General features: G+C 38.0%; 2 protein-coding genes across 3 annotated transcripts; both read left to right on the top strand.

Annotated features, from left to right (window-relative positions):
* The first annotated feature begins 297 nt into the window (after positions 1 to 297).
* LOC308686713 (collectin-12-like) lies at positions 298 to 5,323 on the top strand. Its single transcript, XM_081395151.1, has 7 exons — positions 298 to 454; positions 1,095 to 2,138; positions 2,328 to 2,819; positions 3,865 to 4,007; positions 4,144 to 4,253; positions 4,424 to 4,566; positions 4,686 to 5,323. The coding sequence occupies exons 1-7, from the start codon at positions 379 to 381 to the stop codon at positions 4,703 to 4,705; spliced, it is 2,028 nt and encodes a 675-aa protein (XP_081251277.1). The 5' UTR covers positions 298 to 378; the 3' UTR covers positions 4,706 to 5,323.
* A 1,627-nt stretch (positions 5,324 to 6,950) lies between these two features.
* On the top strand, positions 6,951 to 19,673 carry LOC308686714 (signal transducing adapter molecule 1-like). 2 transcript variants are annotated; one of them, XR_014029623.1, is made up of 15 exons: positions 7,164 to 7,374; positions 9,515 to 9,599; positions 9,691 to 9,766; positions 9,892 to 9,987; positions 10,072 to 10,218; positions 12,726 to 12,816; positions 12,905 to 13,100; positions 13,526 to 13,620; positions 14,839 to 14,927; positions 15,114 to 15,201; positions 15,298 to 15,352; positions 15,522 to 15,675; positions 15,819 to 15,949; positions 18,104 to 18,569; positions 18,646 to 19,673. XR_014029623.1 is itself a non-coding variant. In XM_081395152.1 (14 exons), the coding sequence occupies exons 1-14, from the start codon at positions 7,335 to 7,337 to the stop codon at positions 18,309 to 18,311; spliced, it is 1,551 nt and encodes a 516-aa protein (XP_081251278.1). In that variant the 5' UTR covers positions 6,951 to 7,334; the 3' UTR covers positions 18,312 to 19,673. The 2 variants fall into 2 exon arrangements, 1 of the variants encoding a protein (XP_081251278.1); XM_081395152.1 differs by having other exon boundaries at positions 6,951 to 7,374; positions 18,104 to 19,673.
* Positions 19,674 to 19,971: the final 298 nt, after the last annotated feature.

The following is a 19,971-nucleotide window of genomic DNA, read 5'->3' as shown; positions in this document are numbered from 1 at the left end:
CTGTCCTTGAATATCTAAAGTGGTGCTAGCAAGACTGCTGGGAATTACCACAAAGGCTCAGGAGATGCTCAGATAAAGACTCCTCAGGATCCATTCCAAATTCCAGAGGAAATGAAGTGTCATGTATTTCCTGCATGACTGTATGTGTGGAATTTATGTTGTATTTGTATGCATGTGCACTGAAAGTTAAAATTGTTGAATCATGTCCACAGGTCAAAATGATCAGCATTTTGAAGGAAATTTCAGAGATGAATCTCAAGCAGCCTCTTGACTCTTTATTAAAAGTGCATCCTTCAGGATTTATAGTATACTTGTAGTACATAGTACAGACGAGGTTTGACTGGCATCTGTTATGTGTGTCCCACAGTGGTCCAAAGGATGGATAATGTAACAGAAGGTATGGAGACTTATGGAGGGAAAATCATGGCTGTTGAGACAGACCTCAAGAAACTTGGTAAGTTGCCCTATTAATATCACATAACTGGCAAAATGTCTGTCCTATCTATTTTTCTTTTCACACATACAATTATTTGAATACACATTTTCTCTGATGTTTTGAATTTCTGAATTAAAATGTATATTTTAAATAAAATGTATATTATTTTGTGGCATTACGTCAAAAACGATGATAACCTATCATAATGAAGAAAAAAGCATTATCAGAATGACATAGTTAAAAATAAATCCTTAGGTAGTTTACTGTAATATAATATTATTATTATTATTTAACAATTCTGCCTCACTGCTTTTAGTCATGTGGTGGGAAATTTTTTATGTCAAGGCAAGGTGAGTACAGGTTGTATTATAAAATGTGTGATTTCAATGAATTAATAATTCATGATATGTGTACAACAATTGTCTTGAAAAATATTTGTAAATATATATATATAAAATATATAAGTATTTTAAATATATATTTTGCTTTTTACTTGGTTAAAAGTCATTAAAATTAATAAAGAACAGCCATTAAACATTGCATTCAATTAATCATTAAATATGTATAATGGACTGTCTTATTCGTCATTGGCTCAGCTGCTCTGAATCCATTTTTTATTTTCACCTCATGAACTTATTTGAACATATTTGATGTGCAGATGATCAAACGGGAGAGAAGTCAGAGAACGCCACCAGTGAACTCCTCTCATTCAAGCTGGAAATTCAGACCTTGCAGAAGCAGCTCAGCGACGTTGCCATGAAGGCTTCTAGCAACAGAGCTGTTCTCGATGACCTACAGATAGCGGGCGAGGACATGCAGAGCGGACACCTCTCACTGCGAGATCTGCTGGAGAGCAACGCCAACGTCATCAACAAAGTAAACCGCACCTTAAACTTATACAGCGGTGTGATTGACAGACTAAAGACTGACACTGTGCAGCTCCAGACGAATCTTCAGGTGCAGGCAGATGAACAGGGAAGAAACACTCACAGCATCAGCACTCTGAACTTCACCCAGACCCAGCAGAGGAGCCTCCTCAGCACCCTCCAGAGGTCAGTGGAGGACACTAGCCAGGCTGTCCAGAAGCTTAAGAATGACTATCAGAGCCTTCAGCAGGTGGCTAGGCAGACCAAAGCGGATGCCGACTGGCTGAGGGAGAAGGTGCTGAACCTTCAGGCCTTAGCTGCTAATAATTCTGCACTGACTCGCTCTAACAGTGACTCTCTGGAGGACGTGACCTCTCAGCTGAACTCGCTTTCAGAGCAGGTGCAGAACGCCTCGGCCATCACCGACGGCCACGACCAGAGCCTGCGTGAGCTCATGGACCAGCAGCGAGACCACGACAATGCCACTTCCATGAAGTTTGATGCACTAGAGGCACATCTTGACCGCAACGAGGGGGAAATGGACCGCATTACAGGGAATGTTAGCTTCGCCACGCAGCTGCTCGGAGCGATCAGCATGGACCTGAACGGCCTGCGCACCTGCGCCGAGACGGTGACCCAGCACTCGGACCTGCTGCTGGGGCTCAACAACAGTGTGGCAGAAACTAAGGCAGAGAGCACAGAGCTCAAAGCCCAGCAGGAGGAACTCGCTGCCAGGCTCGACAAAGAGGTCAGCAGCCTCTCTATAGTCATGGAGGAAATGAAACTGGTCGACAGCAAACACTCGCAGCTCATCACAAACTTCACCATCCTTCAGGGTAAGAGCCGAGGCTATCAAATAATGACTATTTAATACAATTCTGTTTTGTTATACACAATTGAATAATTCCTTTTTATATTTTAGTAAATTTAGTAATTTAGTATTTTAGTTTTATTATTATACAAAATATTACAACTGGGGTCGACAACAATCAAGTAGAAGATACTTTTTTTGTCATTAATTTCAGGTCCTCCTGGTCCAAGAGGTCCTCGGGGAGACAAAGGGTCCCAGGGACTGCCTGGCAAAGCTGGCCAGAAAGGTGAAAGTGGTGAAAAAGGAGGACCTGGTATTGCTGGGCCTAAAGGAGAAAGGGGTCCAACGGGGCCTCCTGGTGTGCCAGGGTTGAAAGGGCCACCTGGTTCAAGAGGAAGCCCTGGGTCAAAGGGTTCACGAGGATCAGGGGGCAGGGCAGGGCCTTCAGGAGAGAAAGGTGACCCCGGTATACCTGGTCTGCCTGGAAGAGATGGTCAGCCAGGTCCTTCTGGGCCACAGGGGCCCCAGGGACTCAGAGGGCCAGCTGGGCCTGCAGGACTGGAAGGCGCCCGTGGGCCCGTTGGCCCCATTGGCCCACCTGGACCTCCTGGATTACCAGGACTTCCTGCATCAGTAGTTGTGCCCCCGGTAGATCCCCAAGGCTTTGTCAACCGCCAGGTAGCGCCGCCCCCAACAAGTACACCAGGTACAAGCTTTTCTTATGTTCTCTTTCACTGTTTACGGTTTATACAGATTAAATAACTCTGATTTTATGTAACGTGGATAGTTTTGATATAAAATAAGGATCTCAAAATATCTGGCATTTGTACTCTGAGATGTATTTTGTTTATTTGTATATAAGTTAAAATGTTTTAAATATTACATTTCATGTAGTGTGTAATATAGCTTTTTCTAAATGTGAACTAAATTTTAAAGATCAAATTGCACGACAAATTTATTGTCTCATAAAAGAAAGAATCGATTCTGAACTGTTGAAACAAGTTGTCAGCAATTCCAGTCTCACTTCCTGTTACAAACCTACATAACAATGTAACATATTTGCATAATGCCAGCCTTTGGTCCTCATTGGCTGCTTTATTGACTGCTCTACACCTCAAAAGGATGAGGACTCATACTGGAATTGATACGGTAAAACCTTTTACAGTCTATGGGTAAAACCCGATACCTTTGCTACTGTGTATCAAGCGCTGAGGCTTCCTCCAGTGCTGAAATTCAGATATGGCAATAGGCGTTTCGTTTCCAACTTGCGCTGTGAGCGGTAGACCAATCACAACAGACTGGGCCATCTTACCAATCAAGAGTAGGCTTTTAGAAAGGAGGGGTTTAGAGAGACTGGATCCTTGGTCGAACCGTTTTTCAGACACTGAGAGAAAGAGGTGATGTGCAAGAGGTGAAAATTAAAAAATTTGTAAACCTAATGTTGGAGACCTCCAAAACAAAACTTGGAACCTTTAATATAGCAAAATTTGGGCACTTTAAAAGTTGTCAATTCCACTAACCACGCTTTAATATGTAACTGGTTTTACTTTTTTAAATGTTTGTATAAGGACAGTACAAAAACATGAAAAACTAAAGATGCATTGCACATAGAGATTATAGCACATGCTATATACAGATGCACTTGAACTTGAAGACTTGAATTATACAGTACATAACCAGTCTGTATTTATCATAAGTGCTACTCTTTTAACAATATTTCTTATGTATTTTTTATTTATTTTTTATCTAAGGGTGCCCACCTCAGTGGAAGAGCTACAGAGACAAATGTTACTACTTCTCAGCTCCACCAGAAATTCTGAACTTTAATGAAACGAAGGAAAGTTGCAACAACAAGAGTTCATCTATGCTGATTATCAATGATGAAGATGAGCAGGTAAATCTTGGATGCTATTCTTGAATATGTAATGCGTCTTAATTAAACAGCATTATCTATATTACTCTTGAGTTTTAGACCTAATATCACTCTATAAATTTGTGTTACACAATGCACTCTTTATTATCTATCACAGCTATGGATAAAGAGGCAGATTTCTGGAAAGGGCTACTTTTGGCTGGGCCTCACAGACAGTGCAGAGGAAAAAATCTGGAGATGGGTGGATGGGAGCCTGCCCAACTATACGTGAGTAGATAACAATGCATGAAATAAAATACCCATGAACTATTATTATTACTCCAGTGTACATAATACATAATGTAATGTGTATCCAGTGAGGATTCACAGTAATATAGAGGGGAGATTACAGTGTTAGGAGACATTCCCCATTAGTCACGTCTGATTTTAATTGAAAGGAAATGGAAACCTGGGCAGCCTGATAACTGGAGCCATGGTCATGAAGCGGGGGAAGACTGTGCAGGTTTAATACACGAGGGCAGTTGGAACGACTTTTTCTGCACAGAACGCATTGGTTTCATTTGTGAACGAACTAATGAATGTAAGTTCCGATTCTTGTTCCCTGCATATATTTCTAGCTTCTTTTTGTTGAAACGTGTTATCTGCATGGTGTGCTTGACTTCATATAATTCACTGAGGTATTTTCTCCATTATTCACAGCCAAAGTTCCAGTTTTATAGCATGAGTGTTATGAATGAACAGAGAGCATTGGATATAACAATCACAGAGACAGTTCAGAAGACTTCTGTCACAGTAGCCTCTCACAAAGCACGAACGTTCGCTTTGCCCAGTGAGCAGCATACAGGATGGACACAAAAGTAAATGTCATTGACAATCACGAGCAAGTCAAGACTGCAAACTATTTTAAATACACTGATCACCAGTTATGTTAATGTTTAGATAAGTGAAAAAGCTGTAATGTATTGTAATCACATGACTGTAAATACCTGTTTTACCTGTGTCATTAACAAAGCTGATGCCACATTACTCCAGTGCAATACAATGAAGCTTTGTAGCTGCTTTAATTAAAATAAAGCTTTGAACAGCCAACCATAAAGCTACAAATTAATATGTTGATATGTTGTAATGACTATAATCCAAAATTTGTTCACACCAGAGTTTTACTTAAGTCTTGGACATTATTGATGTGATTTTGTGAATAAATCTTTAACGCTTCAAATATCTGATTATGCAGTAGCTATGTATAAAATAGTTGTGTATTTGAATACATGTACATGTATGTAATCATCATGAAAGTCCATGTTTTTATCTGAAATAAAATATAGTTGGTATTTTTCAAAATGCTCTGACATTTTTATTATCCTTATTATTTATGTCTGAATGTGGAATGTATTCATTTCCTGTATTGCCTTGTCTGCCAGTGTTTGTGTGTGTGTATATAGTTTCTATTGTGTGGCCAATCTTCACTGATTTTACATTCCATCAGTAGAGCAGAACCAATAAGAGGACAGAATTTGGTGAGGTCATCTCGGTGGCTCATCTGTGATCAGGACAGCAAGTATTTGTGGTGTATTGATAGCTATGTTATCCAGGGTAAGGTCAGCATACCACCATGTAGGACAAACCACATCCAACAGGAGTAACTGTCGACGCAAGAGGAAGCTGTCTGAAAGTGATGTCCAAATACTAACCCAGATTGTATCCAAAAAACATAAAACCACAGCTGCCCAACTCACTACAGAATTAAATGCACACCTCGACTCCGTTTCCATCAAAACTTTTTGTCGGCAGCTCCACAGAGTCAATATTAATGGTCGGGCTAATTCTGGTTTGGTTTGGCCAATGCCAAATGTCGGTTTCAATGGAGCCAAAAGTGCAAATCTTGGCCTGTGGACAATTTGGAACATGTATTGTTCTCTGATGAGTCCACCATTCCCTACTGTGATTGATGGCGCGTCACTGCTAAGACTACAGAATCATTCTGGATGACCATGTGCATCTGATTGCTCAAATATTGTACACTGTAGAGGGTGCCATGTATCAGCATGATACACACAGCAAGACTTGCGACAGAATGGTTTAATGAACATAAAAGTGAAGTTGAACATCTCCCATGGCCTGCACAGTCACCAGATCTAAATATTTAGAGCCACTTTGGAGTATTTTGGAGGAGCAATTCAGAAAACGTTTTCCTCCACCAACAGCATTGCATCGTGACCTGGACACTGTTCTGGAAGAGGAATGGCTCAAAATCCCTCTAGTCACTGTGCAGGACTTGTATCTGGCATTCCCAAGATGAACTGATTCTGCATTGGCCGCTAAAGGAGGCCCTACACCATATTAATAACTTATTGTGGTCTAAAACTTGGTATTTCAGTTTCATTGCATCCCCTGTATGTATATATAAATGCAGAAAGTTTTCTGTGAGGGTTGTGTTTAGGGTTAGGGGATATACAGTTTGTACAGTATGAAAATTATTAAGTCTATGGTAACAGAAAGTCCATAAGACATAACGTGTTTGTGTGTGTAAAATTCAGCCTTTTTAAAATATATTAAAATAGAAAACAATATTTTAAATTGAAATATTTCACAATATACTGTTTTAATCGAATAAATGCAGCCTTGGTGAGCATAAATTTATATATTTAAATGTTACATTTTTTTTAAATGGAAAATCCCGTTGTCTAATGTATGTGTACTTGTTTACCTAAAAGTCATATAAAAAAATGATGATATTGTAACATATGAATTATCCTCTTTGAAACCAACATATAAAGGCACTGTTGTTAGAGAAAACACATTTATCATTGCCCTTTTTACACCTCACTCCTTTTATAGTTACTGTTGTGACCACTTCCAAGGTCTCCCCAATCACAAATGTCACAAATTATGCTCAAGTGTCTAATAAGACAAACGAACAAAAAAATGTGTTTATATTATCTCGTGACTGCTGCTGAGTCAGACAGTCTACCATGTGATTAAGTCATATGATTTATCAGCTGTATTTTCCATAACCTCCACTAATTCATAATTTACACAATCCGATTAACAAATTCCAGTGTCGAATAACATAGATGTCGTACAGTAACCTAACGTCTAATCCCGCTCATATTTATTTGGATATGCCAAACTGTTTGTCTGTATGGGCAGTGCACTCCAGCGACACCTCTATTACCCAGAATGCACTGCTGCGAGACTGAGTAAGAGACTGAGGAGGGGATCCCATCAGCAACACTGACTGTAGTTTCTATTTGATTATGTTTATTAATTCACGTTTAAACAAGTGCTGACAGGGAGACGAACAAGAAGAGGATCGAGCTTAGATTTCGTTGTGTGTATATCTCGGCCATGCCTCTCTTCACGTCAAATCCCTTTGATCAAGATGTTGGTAAGTTTGTCATGTAGTTAGCAGGCGAGCTAACGGGACCTCATCTCTGTCTTTTGTTGTTCATGGCAACCCACCGGCTTTCTGTTTCCTTTCGAGTTCACTTTAACTATTTGTGCTTTTTTCGCAATGGCATTCCGGTGATTTAATACTTCCCACCAGCGGTTTTACCTTGACACTATTAACCTGGGCATTAATGACAACATTCTCACAGCTAGACATGTTATTAGCCTGATAGCTAGTCAAGTTTGTAGCTGAAGAAGCTATGATTGTTAGCGAGCAGATCTAATTTTCTCTGTTTTTATGGCACTGACAGTGCACAATTGAGTAAAAACAGGCGCTTTGCAGTTTACTTCAGATGATTTGAGCCATCTCAAACTTAATTGTTTTTATTCAACACCGACTGACTCGAGCTAACGGTTCATACGGTGACGCTGCAAATGCCCCCTTCTGCACCTCTTACATGTTATTATCCGTGCTTGTTTTGCTAAATGATACTGTTCCTACTGCATGACTGTATCCTTTATAATAGGCTTTTAATAAGATTTCAGTGTTGTATTGTGTATATTGTATACTGTATTATGAGCCTGTTGATGATTGGACCACCGTTAAAGACAGAATGCGTTGATTTAATATAAACACGTTTATATGTAGTATTTAGTTAATGCACTTGTAGGTTAGTTAATACAATCACATATGAGTTGATCAAACATTGCAGATAAAATCATGGTGATGTGGGAATGTCATATTTTGGCAGTGACTGGTGTTCTGGGGCTGCAGATATTATTGGCTGTTTGATGGTATAACTGTATTAGGCTATATAGAATTAATATCCTGGTCGGTTTTGCTTATTGTGAGTGTTTTGTAGTGGTAGGCTAAGTTATCTCTGTACCAAATCGCTGATACTGACCATGGCGGGTGTGTTTTTGTGTAAGTTAACCTTTGTCCTCTATTTGACACTTTGCTAGATTGATCAACAGAATCTCACAACAAATGTAGGTCACTGTAGTTAACCTTCTGCTTTCTGTAAGTGTCATACATTAACCTTTTTTTTTTGTTTTAAGGGGAATGTTTGCTGCCTGCTGGAATTGATTTGCATGGGACTTTTTGATTTACAATGGAAATGATGGCTGTTAATTATAAAATAAAATCCACATCAAATACAAAAGTAGCTGTAAATAATTATTTGTAACATATTATAACAATTAACATGGAGATTTTTGAAAGCTGCATTCTTAAATGTCATGTAAATATAAACAGATATCTGACATATAAACTACCATTCAAAAGTTCAGTCAGTCAGTAAGATTTTTTTATTTATTTTTTTTGAAGGAGATTAATACTTTTATTTATCAAGGATGTATTAAATTGAAATTGTAATGGAACTAAATAATTTTAAGAATGTTAAAAAGATTTGTTTTTAATAAATGCTGTTCTATTTAACTGTTATTCAAAGAATCCTGGGGGGAAAAAATAATATTTTTACAAAAATAAGCTATTTTCAACATTGATAATCCTAAAAAATGTTTCTTGAGCACCAGAAAAGCATATTAAAATGATTTCTGAAGGATCATGTGACACTGAAGCCTGGAGTAATGATGCTGAAAATTCAGCTTTGCTGTCACTGGAATAAATAGATATTTCAAATAAATGCAGCCTTCAGCATAAGAGACTTTAAAAAACATAAAAAAAAAAAATCTTACCCCAAATTTTTCAAAGGTAGTGTATAGTTATACACGTATAATAATAGAACTTATAACATAATAATATAATTCATAAAAGGGTGATTTTTCCCTTTCGGTTGCATTTTTGTCTCAAAAATGGGTTAATTTCTGACTCTGGTTTCTTTAATGAGGTGTAAAAGCCCCGATGGGAAAAGTTCACTTTGGCTAGCTGTTTCGAATTCCCGAAACAAACACAAAACAAACTTCGTCTTGGCCTGATTTCGTTCGAAAGGACGTCATCAGTTCTTGGATTTTGCTTGAACAACCTGGGGCCTTTTACAGATAGATACACTTTTATTCAGTATGAATATATACTGTATATATATATATATACAAACGTTATGCTGTTTAATCTGTGGGATCACAGGAAACCTTTGTCAATATGAGGGATAAATATTCGAGTAACTATTGTTTTGCAGAGAAAGCGACATGTGAGATGAACACAGCTGAGGACTGGGGCCTCATTCTGGACATTTGTGACAAGATCGGACAGTCTCGCACTGGGTTAGTGACCAAGAATTCAGAATAATTTTGAGAGTGTCTTTTAGATGAATGGGTGTTTAACAGGTTTAATGTTATTGCTCTACTTCTGAAGGCCTAAAGAATGCCTGCGATCTATAATGAGGAGAGTGAATCACAAGGATCCCCATGTTGCCATGCAAGCGTTGACGGTAAGGCAAACAATTCTTAATGCTTTCTCGTGGATGCGCAGGAAGCACGGTTCCATCTCAAGTATGCAGACATCAGAGGCCATTAATGAACTGTTGAAATGAAATAAGTGTTTTCTCTTCCATAGCTACTTGGTGCATGTGTGTCAAACTGTGGAAAAATATTCCATTTAGAGGTCTGCTCCAGGGAATTTGCTAGTGAAGTTAGCAACGTGCTAAATAAGGTACGTACTTTTGTTTGTAGAACTACTATGCTTCATTGTTTTGTCCAGGAGCATAAGGCTGATGCTTTGGCCTTTCTTTTCAAGGGCCACCCAAAAGTGTGTGAGAAGCTGAAGGCTCTCATGGTGGAATGGGCTGAGGATTTCCGTAATGACCCCCAGCTCAGCCTCATATCGGCCATGATCAAGAACCTCAGAGAACAGGGCGTCATCTTCCCTGCGGTGGGCTCTCAGGTGAGCAGTTCTACCAGGATCTGCCAGTTCACTGGATTCTGTGAAATGCTGTAGTTACTTGTTCTACAAGTATGTAGGGAATTGAATGTGTGTCAAGACAGGAGGGCAGTTTCAGTTTAAAGGGAAAATCTGAATCTTCAGCACAAAAAAAGCATGCTTAACCTGATTACAGGAAATACCGTTCAAAGGTTTGGGGACAGCAAGATTAGGCTATTATTATTTTATTTTTTAAAGAAAATAATACCTTTATTCAGCAAAGATGCATTAAATGATCGAAAGTGACAGAAAAGACATTATTAATGTTACAAAAGATTTCTAAATGCTGTTCTTTTGTTAATCAAAGCATCCTGTTTTTTTGTTTGTTTGTTTTTTCCACAAAAAATATTAATCAGAACATAATGAGAAGTTTCGTGAGCAGCAAATCAGCATATTAGAATGATTTCATCCTGCTGAAAAAAAAAAAGTCAGTGCTTTCACTATTTCTTAATCCGTCCTTGGTGTAGCTTTTACTATTCTGAATCTGAACAATGTCTGAAACATTGTATTAGTAGCACTTCTCCTGTTTATTGCCTGTGTTTAATGAATAAATATAAAATTTATGAAGGATCATGTGACACTCTGAAGACTGGAGTGCTGGCTGCTAAAATAAATCTGCTTTATCATCACAGGAATAAATTAGACTAAAATATAATCAAATAGAAAATACATTTAATTTGTAATAATATTTCACAATATTGTTTTTTTTTTCTAACTGTAAATGTAGTCTTGGTGAGTATATTAGACTTCTTTCAAAAACAAAAAAAATATCACAACCCCAAACTTTTGATCGGTGTGTGTGTGTGTGTGTGTGTGTGTGTGTGTGTGTGTGTGTATATATATATATATATATATATATATATATATATATATATATATATATATATATATATATATACACACACACACACACACACACACACACACACACACACACACACACACACACACACACACACACGATCAAAAGTTTGGGGTTGTGATATTTTGTGCATTTTTATGCATTTTGTATTTTTTTTTTTATTCAAAATTGTATTTAACTAATAATCTTATTTTGTTATTATTATATCTTTTTTACTTTTTTTTTTTTTGCAAAAAAGTATTTTTTCCATTATGTTGGGCTGCTCAAACAACCGTGTTTATGCACTTTTCAGGTTTTTTGATGTTTATTTTAGGTTTTTTTGAATGCTGAACTATTAAAGCAGCACTCAGTAGCTTCGGGATTTCTTCGCTGTATTCTCGCTTTTTGCTCGCAGGTTTCTCTCTAGAGATCCCCCCACAGCTTCGGAATAGATATTTGACAACACTGTTGTAAAAATTCGTTGGTGATTCTCAGACACCAGAGGCTATAGATCAACGACATCAAAGCAGATGGGACATTCTTTAAAACATCTTCTTCATTCGGGTTCGGACAGCGTGAGGGAGCGCAATAATGACAGCATTTTAGCAGATTTATTTTGGCCGTAAAGCAATTGTTTACATCGCAAGACCTGATATCACGCGAGACTTCCTGACGCGGCGGCCGGCGGCCCGCCGGCTCAAAGTTGCAAGTGCGTATTTTCCACTCACGGGCACCAGGAGAGTGCGAAACGACCACCATTCAACCCGAAATAAGTAATATAACCATTCCAATGACTCCGAAGCTGTTCAGTTAAGGTAAAAAAAGTTACTTAGTTCACCTTTTAGTCACAGTTCAAATGGAATAACAAAAAAAGTAAATGAAAAACATGTTGGAAATTTGTAACCTTTTGTTCTGTAGTGACAGACTTTATGTGAATTAGTATTTAGATTTAATACAAGAAAATATGTGCATGATTAATGTTTAACTCTTTCCCCACCAGCATTTTTGAAAAACATTGCTATGCCACTGCTAGCATTTGTGATCATTTTCACAAGTTTCATGGTCCCCAGAATATTTAGTTGTATGAATATTTGAATATGCTGTATATATATATATATATCTCAATATGAATAAATCAAAAGAAAGAACAGACCCTCTGCTTTTAAACAAAAGAAAAAAACGTGCATTCAAAAAGCTGAGAAAAAGCTGAGAAAATCCCATTTGTGTCAAATACTACATCCAGGTGGGATTCAGAACGATGATCAAAACATAAATGGAGTAGATGGAGACCCAAAGCTTCACAGTCCTATAGCTTGTCGGGTCAACATTTCATTCAGTAACGTTAGGCAGTTTTGAATTGTATGCTGTTTAATGTTGATGACTGCATTATTTTTACATATTTACATAACATATGATATCACTTGTTTCTGCGTCTTCTTCACATGTGTTTTGATCAGGAGATTCTGTACTCTTTTAGAAGATGCGTAATAGCACCCCCTACCGTATAACAGTGAAATCACAGAAAGCCGGAAATGCCCATCAATCGCAGGAAATGTTGTGTTACAAATGACGGAAATTTCCGTCAATGTCAGAGAGAGTGTTTATGAGGTGTTTAACTTTATTTGTTCAGGCAGCAGAACAAGCTAAAGCCAGTCCTGCATTGGTAGCTAAAGACCCTGCAACATCAACAAACAAGAAGGAAGAAGAAGACCTTGCTAAAGGTGGGCACAAATCTGTAATGCTGAAGTCAGCAATGAATTTCCTTGAAGAAAGAGAGGTAATCTCTCTGTCTGTGTGTCTCTTTCTCAGCGATCGAACTGTCTCTGAAGGACCAGCGGCAGCAGCCTCAGGTGTCTCTGTCTGGCCTCTACCCGAGCACCAGCAGCCTCCTCACCTCTCACAAGACTGAGGGCAGAAAGGTCAGGGCCATCTATGACTTTGAGGCAGCCGAGGACAATGAGCTCACCTTTAAATCAGGCGAGATCATCACCATCATGGATGACAGGTGTTCATTGATGGTCACAATGGATGGTTCAGGCTGTGTTTGAAGTCATTCCCTTTAGCCCTATATGGATGGGACTAGTTTTTTTTTTATATATATACAGGAAAAATTCAAATTTTACTGACATAATTTTATGGATTTTAATCCTGTCCAAATCTGCCATTTCTGTGGGTTTTTTTCACACAACATCAGTAAAATTCCCAGGGCTAACAGTGATGTTAGTCCCGTCCAAATCTACGCATCAAATCACAGATGTTGGGTGATTAGAAAACTAGTCCCGTCTGAATAGGGCTTTTGTATTATTCACTGGTAATTTGTTCATTCAGCGCTCTGTAAAGATGGAGTGAATGATTTTAAACACAGCCAATGTGTTTTTGTTTTTAAATGAAACTTGGTGGGAGGGGTCTTAAGCATCTTCTCTATCACAGTGACCCTAACTGGTGGAAGGGCGAGACGTACCAGGGTGTTGGGCTTTTTCCGTCAAACTTCGTGACAGCAGACCTGACAGCAGAGCCTGAGATGAGTGAGTAAAGCTGTCACATCTACTCTTTTGCAGCTCTTCAATTGTGAACACAATATTTCAGTATTTCCTTTTCAGCAAGGATGCATTACATTGATCAAAAGACATTTATAATGTAACAGAAGATTTCTATTTCAAATAAATACTGTTCTTTTGAACGTTCTATTCACCAAAGAATCCCGACAAACAAAAAAGGATCAAGGTTTCCACATAAATATTAAGCTGCAAAACTGTTTTAAGTATAGATAAAAGTAAGACATGTTTATTGGTGTTTCTTCAAATAAATGCAGCCTCATTGAGCATAAGAGTCTTTAAAAGTTTTTAAGTATATTTTTTTCTCTTTCTTTTCTCATAATTATCAATTTTCTCATAATTGCCATTACTTTGTATATGGCTCTTGCTTTATTGACAGCAGCATTCGAGCTTCATGAACTCTACAAATTTGTGTAAAATCTGATGATCATGTTCTCCCGCATAATTTGAGAATGATCAAAAGAGCATCTTGAGCTCTACTGAAAGAACATCTGACTGTCTGTACAATGGAGTTCACATGATCAATGTCACAAAATGCTTGTTTTGAGGACCTAGAAATAGTGCAGAATCTTTTTTTAATTTCAAAATGTTTATTTACAGATTTAAATAAAAAATTTAATTGAAATTGCGAATTTAAAATATGCCCAATGTAAACGTCAATAACGAAAATGCCCAAAACGTAAACGTCTGTTTTGCGAAAACTCCAGTCTATTGCAAAAAAGTTTTTACGCTAGCATGAGGTGGTTTTTCAGGCAGTTTGAAAAAGGAATGTTTCACAAAACTGCAATGGTAATTTATTTATTTTTTGGAATTTACATGTCACCTGGCGTACATAAAAGTCTGTGATTCTTGAAAGATGGCGCGGTATGTTTGGACAGAAGACGAGACAGAAAAATTTAAAGATTAGGCCCTACCTCTTTAGGTATTATTATTATTATTATTAAGTGTTTTATTTTAATGTGTTATTTAAAATGCTTTTTAATATAAATGTAACAAAGTTCATGGCGCAGGGAAGAAGGGGGAACCGGTGAACGGCAAATGGAAGTTTTAAAATAAATAAAACGAAAGTAAACGGCAGGTGCTTCATAGCCGACTGACGTTCATTAACACAAGCTAATATCCTCTCGGGTTTTGGCTTTCTGCTCATTACATTACATTATTTCATCTTTAATATTTATCTGTCCTCAGTGAAAACAGAGAAGAAGACTGTGCAGTTCAGTGAAGACGTCCAGGTAGAGACGATTGAACCGGAGCCAGAGCCTGTCTACATTGATGAGGTGAGGCTGCATATATCTCACAGCATTTGGCTTCATACACACCCCTCACAACCATAGACACGCATGAAATTGGACAGTGAAATGAATGATCCACTATTCACTATTTAATTTCAAAGATGTCAGATATTCTCGTTGGAGAACTGTGTTCAGCTCTCATAGAAGTGTCATGGTTTGAATGTTCTGCAGGAGAAAATGGACCAGCTGCTTCAGATGATCCAGAGCGCAGACCCAACAGACGACCAGTCGGACTCCTGTGAACTCCTGCAGTTGGAGGGTGAGTCTAAAACCATATCCGTATGCTCTGACAGAGTACGTTGGATCTGTGTTGTAGAGCACATTGATTCAAATTTGTTCCCCCTCCCACAATCAGCTGCTTGCAACCAGATGGGTCCTCTCATTGATCAGAAGTTGGAGGACATTGACAGGTATTCCCATCTAAAAACTAATTTAAATAAAAAAGCATCCATCCTTCCATATATGTAGCAAAGCGTATAAACAAACCTCCAATTATTTGTAGCAAATGAAATCCATTGAAACCAATGTGCACGTCATTCCCCATAGATCTCACATGTAGGAAATGTGTCATGCTTTCAGAAAACACTCAGAGCTGTCCGACCTGAACGTGAAGGTCATGGAAGCACTGTCTCTCTATGCTAAGCTAATGAATGAAGACCCAGTATACACTATGTATGCTAAACTACAGAGCCAGCAGTACTACATGCAGCAGACCCCAAACGGTTCCCAGCAGGTGAGAATCTGTCAAATGATTAAAGTGTGTATATTATAAGTTTGATATGGTTGAATGCTAAATATAATTTGTTATGATGGCTGTTTGTTGTTGATTGTTTTGGCAATGGTATATTAGAGAAAGTCTCTGTGTTTTGTTTTCAGGTGTACTCTGGCCAGTCCACTGGAGGGCAGTATGCAATGGGCAGCACATCAGTACCGGGATACAATGTTCCAATGGAGCAGCTCTCTGCAATGAACCAAACCGGAACACCAATGGCTGGGCAGCCTCCCAGGTAATCACAATTTATGATATTTCACAAATATAAGAATTTTAAAATATTTTGAAGTCATTAGTATTTAAAGAAATAAAAACATAAAAGGCTTTATCAATGCATTTATGATGAGGATGGTAATATAATTTTTATTTTGTTGCTGTTATTACATTTACAATAATAAAAATGGCTGTATCAGTGCATTGATAAAAATATATCATTATTGTTGTCATTGTTTTTAAATTTACAATAATAATATAAATAAAAATCTGTATCAATGCATTTATAAAATTATTATTATTTTAGTTTTTTATTTATTAGGGGCCAAGCACCGAAGGTGGGTAGGCACCTATTGTAATCGTTAGTGTTCTTCTTCCACTATTGAGTCTATGGCAGCTTATAGAACTGCGCGCGGTAAAGTTATGAAATTTGGACAGTCTGAACTGTTACCATAGCAGATGTGGAGTCTTTAACTCAATCCCTCTAGCGCCACCAGCTGTCCAAATTTTCACTCACGCTAATAACTTTTGAACAGTAAGGGCTAGAAACAAACCAAATTTTTTTTTGATTTGATTGCACCCTATAACATAATTTTCCTTATTTTTTTTTTTTTCATGCCGTGCTGGCATGACTTATCGTGCCGCCTTTGTGCTTGGCTTGTGTCAAAAAGACGTTGTTGTGTAAATTAACTGCCAGGACGCATTAAAAGTTTTCTGTCGAAAACGGTGTCGTGTAAGTGGCCCCCTAAGTTACTAACTAATGATTTTTACATCGGTAATGCTTCATTTAAAAACTTAATTAAAAAAGCTAAACAATGACTTTCTTCTAGAGCTGCTGTACAGCCAAAACAATCTTTGTTGCATTAATTTCCTATTATCACTGTAAAGCTGCTTTGAAACAATCTGTATTGTAAAAAGCGCTATATAAATGAAGGTGACTTGACTTGGCCCCTTAATGGCTGCTTGCAGCTATATTTAGGGGCCAAGGGCAGAAGGTGCGTAAGCACCTATTGTATCTGTTTGGCCTTATTATTATCATTATTATTATTATTATGCCGCTGCTGCTTCCGCTCTGGAAGTCTATGGCAGCCCTTAGAACCGCTGCAGGAAAGTTATGAAATTAGGCACTCAGATAGAGGACAGCCTGATCTGTCACCATAGCAATTTTGGAGTATCTAACTCAACCTCCCTAACGCCACCAACTGTAAAAAGTTTCACTTACGTTTTTGCTAATAACTTTTGAAAACTAATTTAAAAAAAAATTCCTCTGATTCCTTGGCAAGGACAATTTGATTGCACCATATGACATAATTTTCCATCATAAAAATTTTTCTGTCATTTACAATTTTCAGAAAAAACTTTTTCGATCTCCTTCTAGGCCGTTGCTCCGATTGGTTTGTCAAACCATTTTTGAAAAACGTTTGAACGAATTTGACAAATAGTATGCCAATATGAACATGAGGCTATATAGCTTTAGCGTATTCTGACCAAACGTGGTTTCTGTTACGACAACCATGATCTGAGATATGAAAAATGGTTCTCTTTGCTTATAACTTCTGAACAGTTTGGCAAAAAAAATCACAAAACCAGTCTCTTTAGATTCAGTGCAGCATGCCGATTCGAAACGATACCCAATTTTTCCATATCGGCCATTTTGGGTGTTGGCCATTTTAAATTTTGAAGTAAAATGCTATATTTTACTAACGCATTGGGGTGCACCATGCCCCGGCGGCACTCAAAACGTTTTGGGGCAGCGCCACCTTGTGGTCAAAATTGATAAAGAAATTTCCAATAATGCTAATAATGTTTGATTAAATTAGCTTATTCTATAAAATTTTATATTCATAACTTTTAAAAGTTAGTTACATAAAAACGTACATTGTTCAAATTTGATACCAAACAGTAAGACTGATTAACCCTAACTAACTGCTAGTTGGTCATACTAGTTCTTAAGACACTGTCTTAACATAATGGCTATGTTTATGCAACCGGCCCCTGGTCGTAATAGATTCCTTGGGTCATGCCAAGAACATAGATACCAATTTTGCCATAGTCGTCTGAACTTCCTGTACGTTTAAAACATCTGTAACAATACATTGATGAAATTATTATTAATATTATTGTATTTGTATAATTCTATAAAAGTCTGATTTTGTTTTTGTCACGTGTTTATCAGTGATGCCCATATGTACATGAGCCAGCCTCCAGTCTACAGCCCCTCTCCTGGCAGCCTGGCCCCAGCTGATGTTCAGTACTACCAGACCCAACCCGGCGCTCCAGCGACCATGACCCAGACCCATGGCTACAACGTGCCCTCCTCCCAAAGCCACCCTGCTACTGCAGACAACCTACAGACCCCTTACCCTGAGAAAGCCCTCTTATAGGACCCCTAGAGACTCAACCTCTGTGGTTTCATACAGACACACACACACTTACAGTCATAAACAAAGAACATTCAGCTCACACACAGATATCTCTTAGATTTTCTTCTCCTTTTCTTTAAGACACACTACATCAAAAACTGATTCTGATCATGACAGGATGTGCCGATTGTTGTCTACTAACAGGTGGTGTTCTCACAGAGCGGTTCTGATTGATACTTTTTTTGGTCTCTTCTCTTTTATAAGAACATTTTGCTGAAGGTAATGAGAAACACTAAGTTATACCATTTATTTGGCATTTTCATTATAGTAATAATTAACTGGACGTTTCTTACAGGAAAACACACAAAGAGAGCATGCTTGTGTTGTACGGTCCCCGATAGTCCAGCGTTTGTCACAACAGGTCCTAAAGGGGAGGTTACATCATCATTTAAACTTGTCATCACTACGTGTCTGTGTGTGTATGCGAGAGAGTGTTCAGGCCCACAGAAGTCGTCTCGCATCTCTCCTCTAGAACCATATAGCGAAACACTGCCATTGTCTTGACAGTGGCCCATCACCCCAATGTCTTTAAGCTCACTTCTCAGTGTTAAAAAAGATCAAATGTTTTTTAGTGTATTTTATTTATATTTTGATTGTCGTTTTGCTGTTTTAATTGACAGTACATTAATAGAAGGATGTAATTTTCTGCCTGTGTGCAGATGTGTATATTCAAGAGCTCACCTCTGTCTTTAGAGCGTAACGTTCAAAGCAGCTGCTGCTTCTGTAGAAAGGGCACATGGGAAGTTGAGGAGTAATGTTACTCCACATCATGCACTTTTAATTTACCTTTTTCATTACCCTCATTTCAGATGTGTCCATTTAAAACGTACATTTCCTAAGCTCTCGAAGAACCCGAATGGCATTAACCCTGCACTCTAACCCTCCCCTTTTTTCCATAATCGTTTCGAAACAGATGATAGAAATACTCATGCAACTTGTCTTGGATTTTGAACACTTAGCGCGTTGAATGCTTGATCTAACTCCATAAGTCCTGGCAAGGGATTAGACTGACACTAAAGCGAACAGACTCGGTTCATTGGAATCTCCTACTCTAAACTAAGGCAGTACCCCACATCTCTGTCTCGATGTAACTACAGTGAGTTACTGACGTTTCATTGAGAACATTCTGGGAAATTGGGACCACGGGCCAGTTCTAATGTAACACCTTAGCATTTGCACACGGAGATGATAATCCTTACGTCAACCTTATCCACAGGGAAAATGACTGTTTTTGGTGTATCAGTTCTATGTACCCAGTTGTTTGTATGTACTATTTTAATCATCTTAATTATTAGTATTCACAATAAAACTAGGCCAAATGTACAGCACATGTTGTGTCTCATGTTTATGCGTCACTAGTGTGTTCTTTTCTCAGGCAGACAGGTGGTTTATTAGTGGCTTAGTTATTGGTTAAGGAGCTAGTTTACAACAGCAAGACATTCCTTGCAGTGAGTGTAGTATAAGTAGTTTCATGTGAAAAATATAATAATTTACATTTGATTCTGTAAGTGTGCTAATTTAACAAGACAAAACAGACTATGATTAACTATGATTCACTGATTCTTCAGATAAGTTACAAAAACATGCTTTAGATGTTAATTTTCATTGTTTAATTATACAT

Source organism: Scardinius erythrophthalmus, assembly GCF_964197995.2.
Source record: "Scardinius erythrophthalmus genome assembly, contig: HAP1_SCAFFOLD_682, whole genome shotgun sequence".
Taxonomy (NCBI): domain Eukaryota; kingdom Metazoa; phylum Chordata; class Actinopteri; order Cypriniformes; family Leuciscidae; genus Scardinius; species Scardinius erythrophthalmus.
Note: the sequence above shows the minus strand (reverse complement) of the source record. Positions and strands in the feature narration are given on the sequence as shown.

Excerpts from the sequence above, each read along its gene's own strand:
- LOC308686713 (XM_081395151.1), top strand. The coding sequence starts at position 379 with ATGGATAATGTAACAGAAGGTATGGAGACTTATGGAGGGAAAATCATG. Across the intron at positions 4,008-4,143 it reads TCAATGATGAAGATGAGCAG|CTATGGATAAAGAGGCAGAT; the intron begins GTAAATCTTGGA and ends TATCTATCACAG. Across the intron at positions 4,254-4,423 it reads GGGAGCCTGCCCAACTATAC|GAAATGGAAACCTGGGCAGC; the intron begins GTGAGTAGATAA and ends TTTAATTGAAAG.
- LOC308686714 (XM_081395152.1), top strand. The coding sequence starts at position 7,335 with ATGCCTCTCTTCACGTCAAATCCCTTTGATCAAGATGTTG. Across the intron at positions 13,621-14,838 it reads GACAGCAGAGCCTGAGATGA|TGAAAACAGAGAAGAAGACT; the intron begins GTGAGTAAAGCT and ends ATCTGTCCTCAG. Across the intron at positions 15,950-18,103 it reads ATGGCTGGGCAGCCTCCCAG|TGATGCCCATATGTACATGA; the intron begins GTAATCACAATT and ends CGTGTTTATCAG.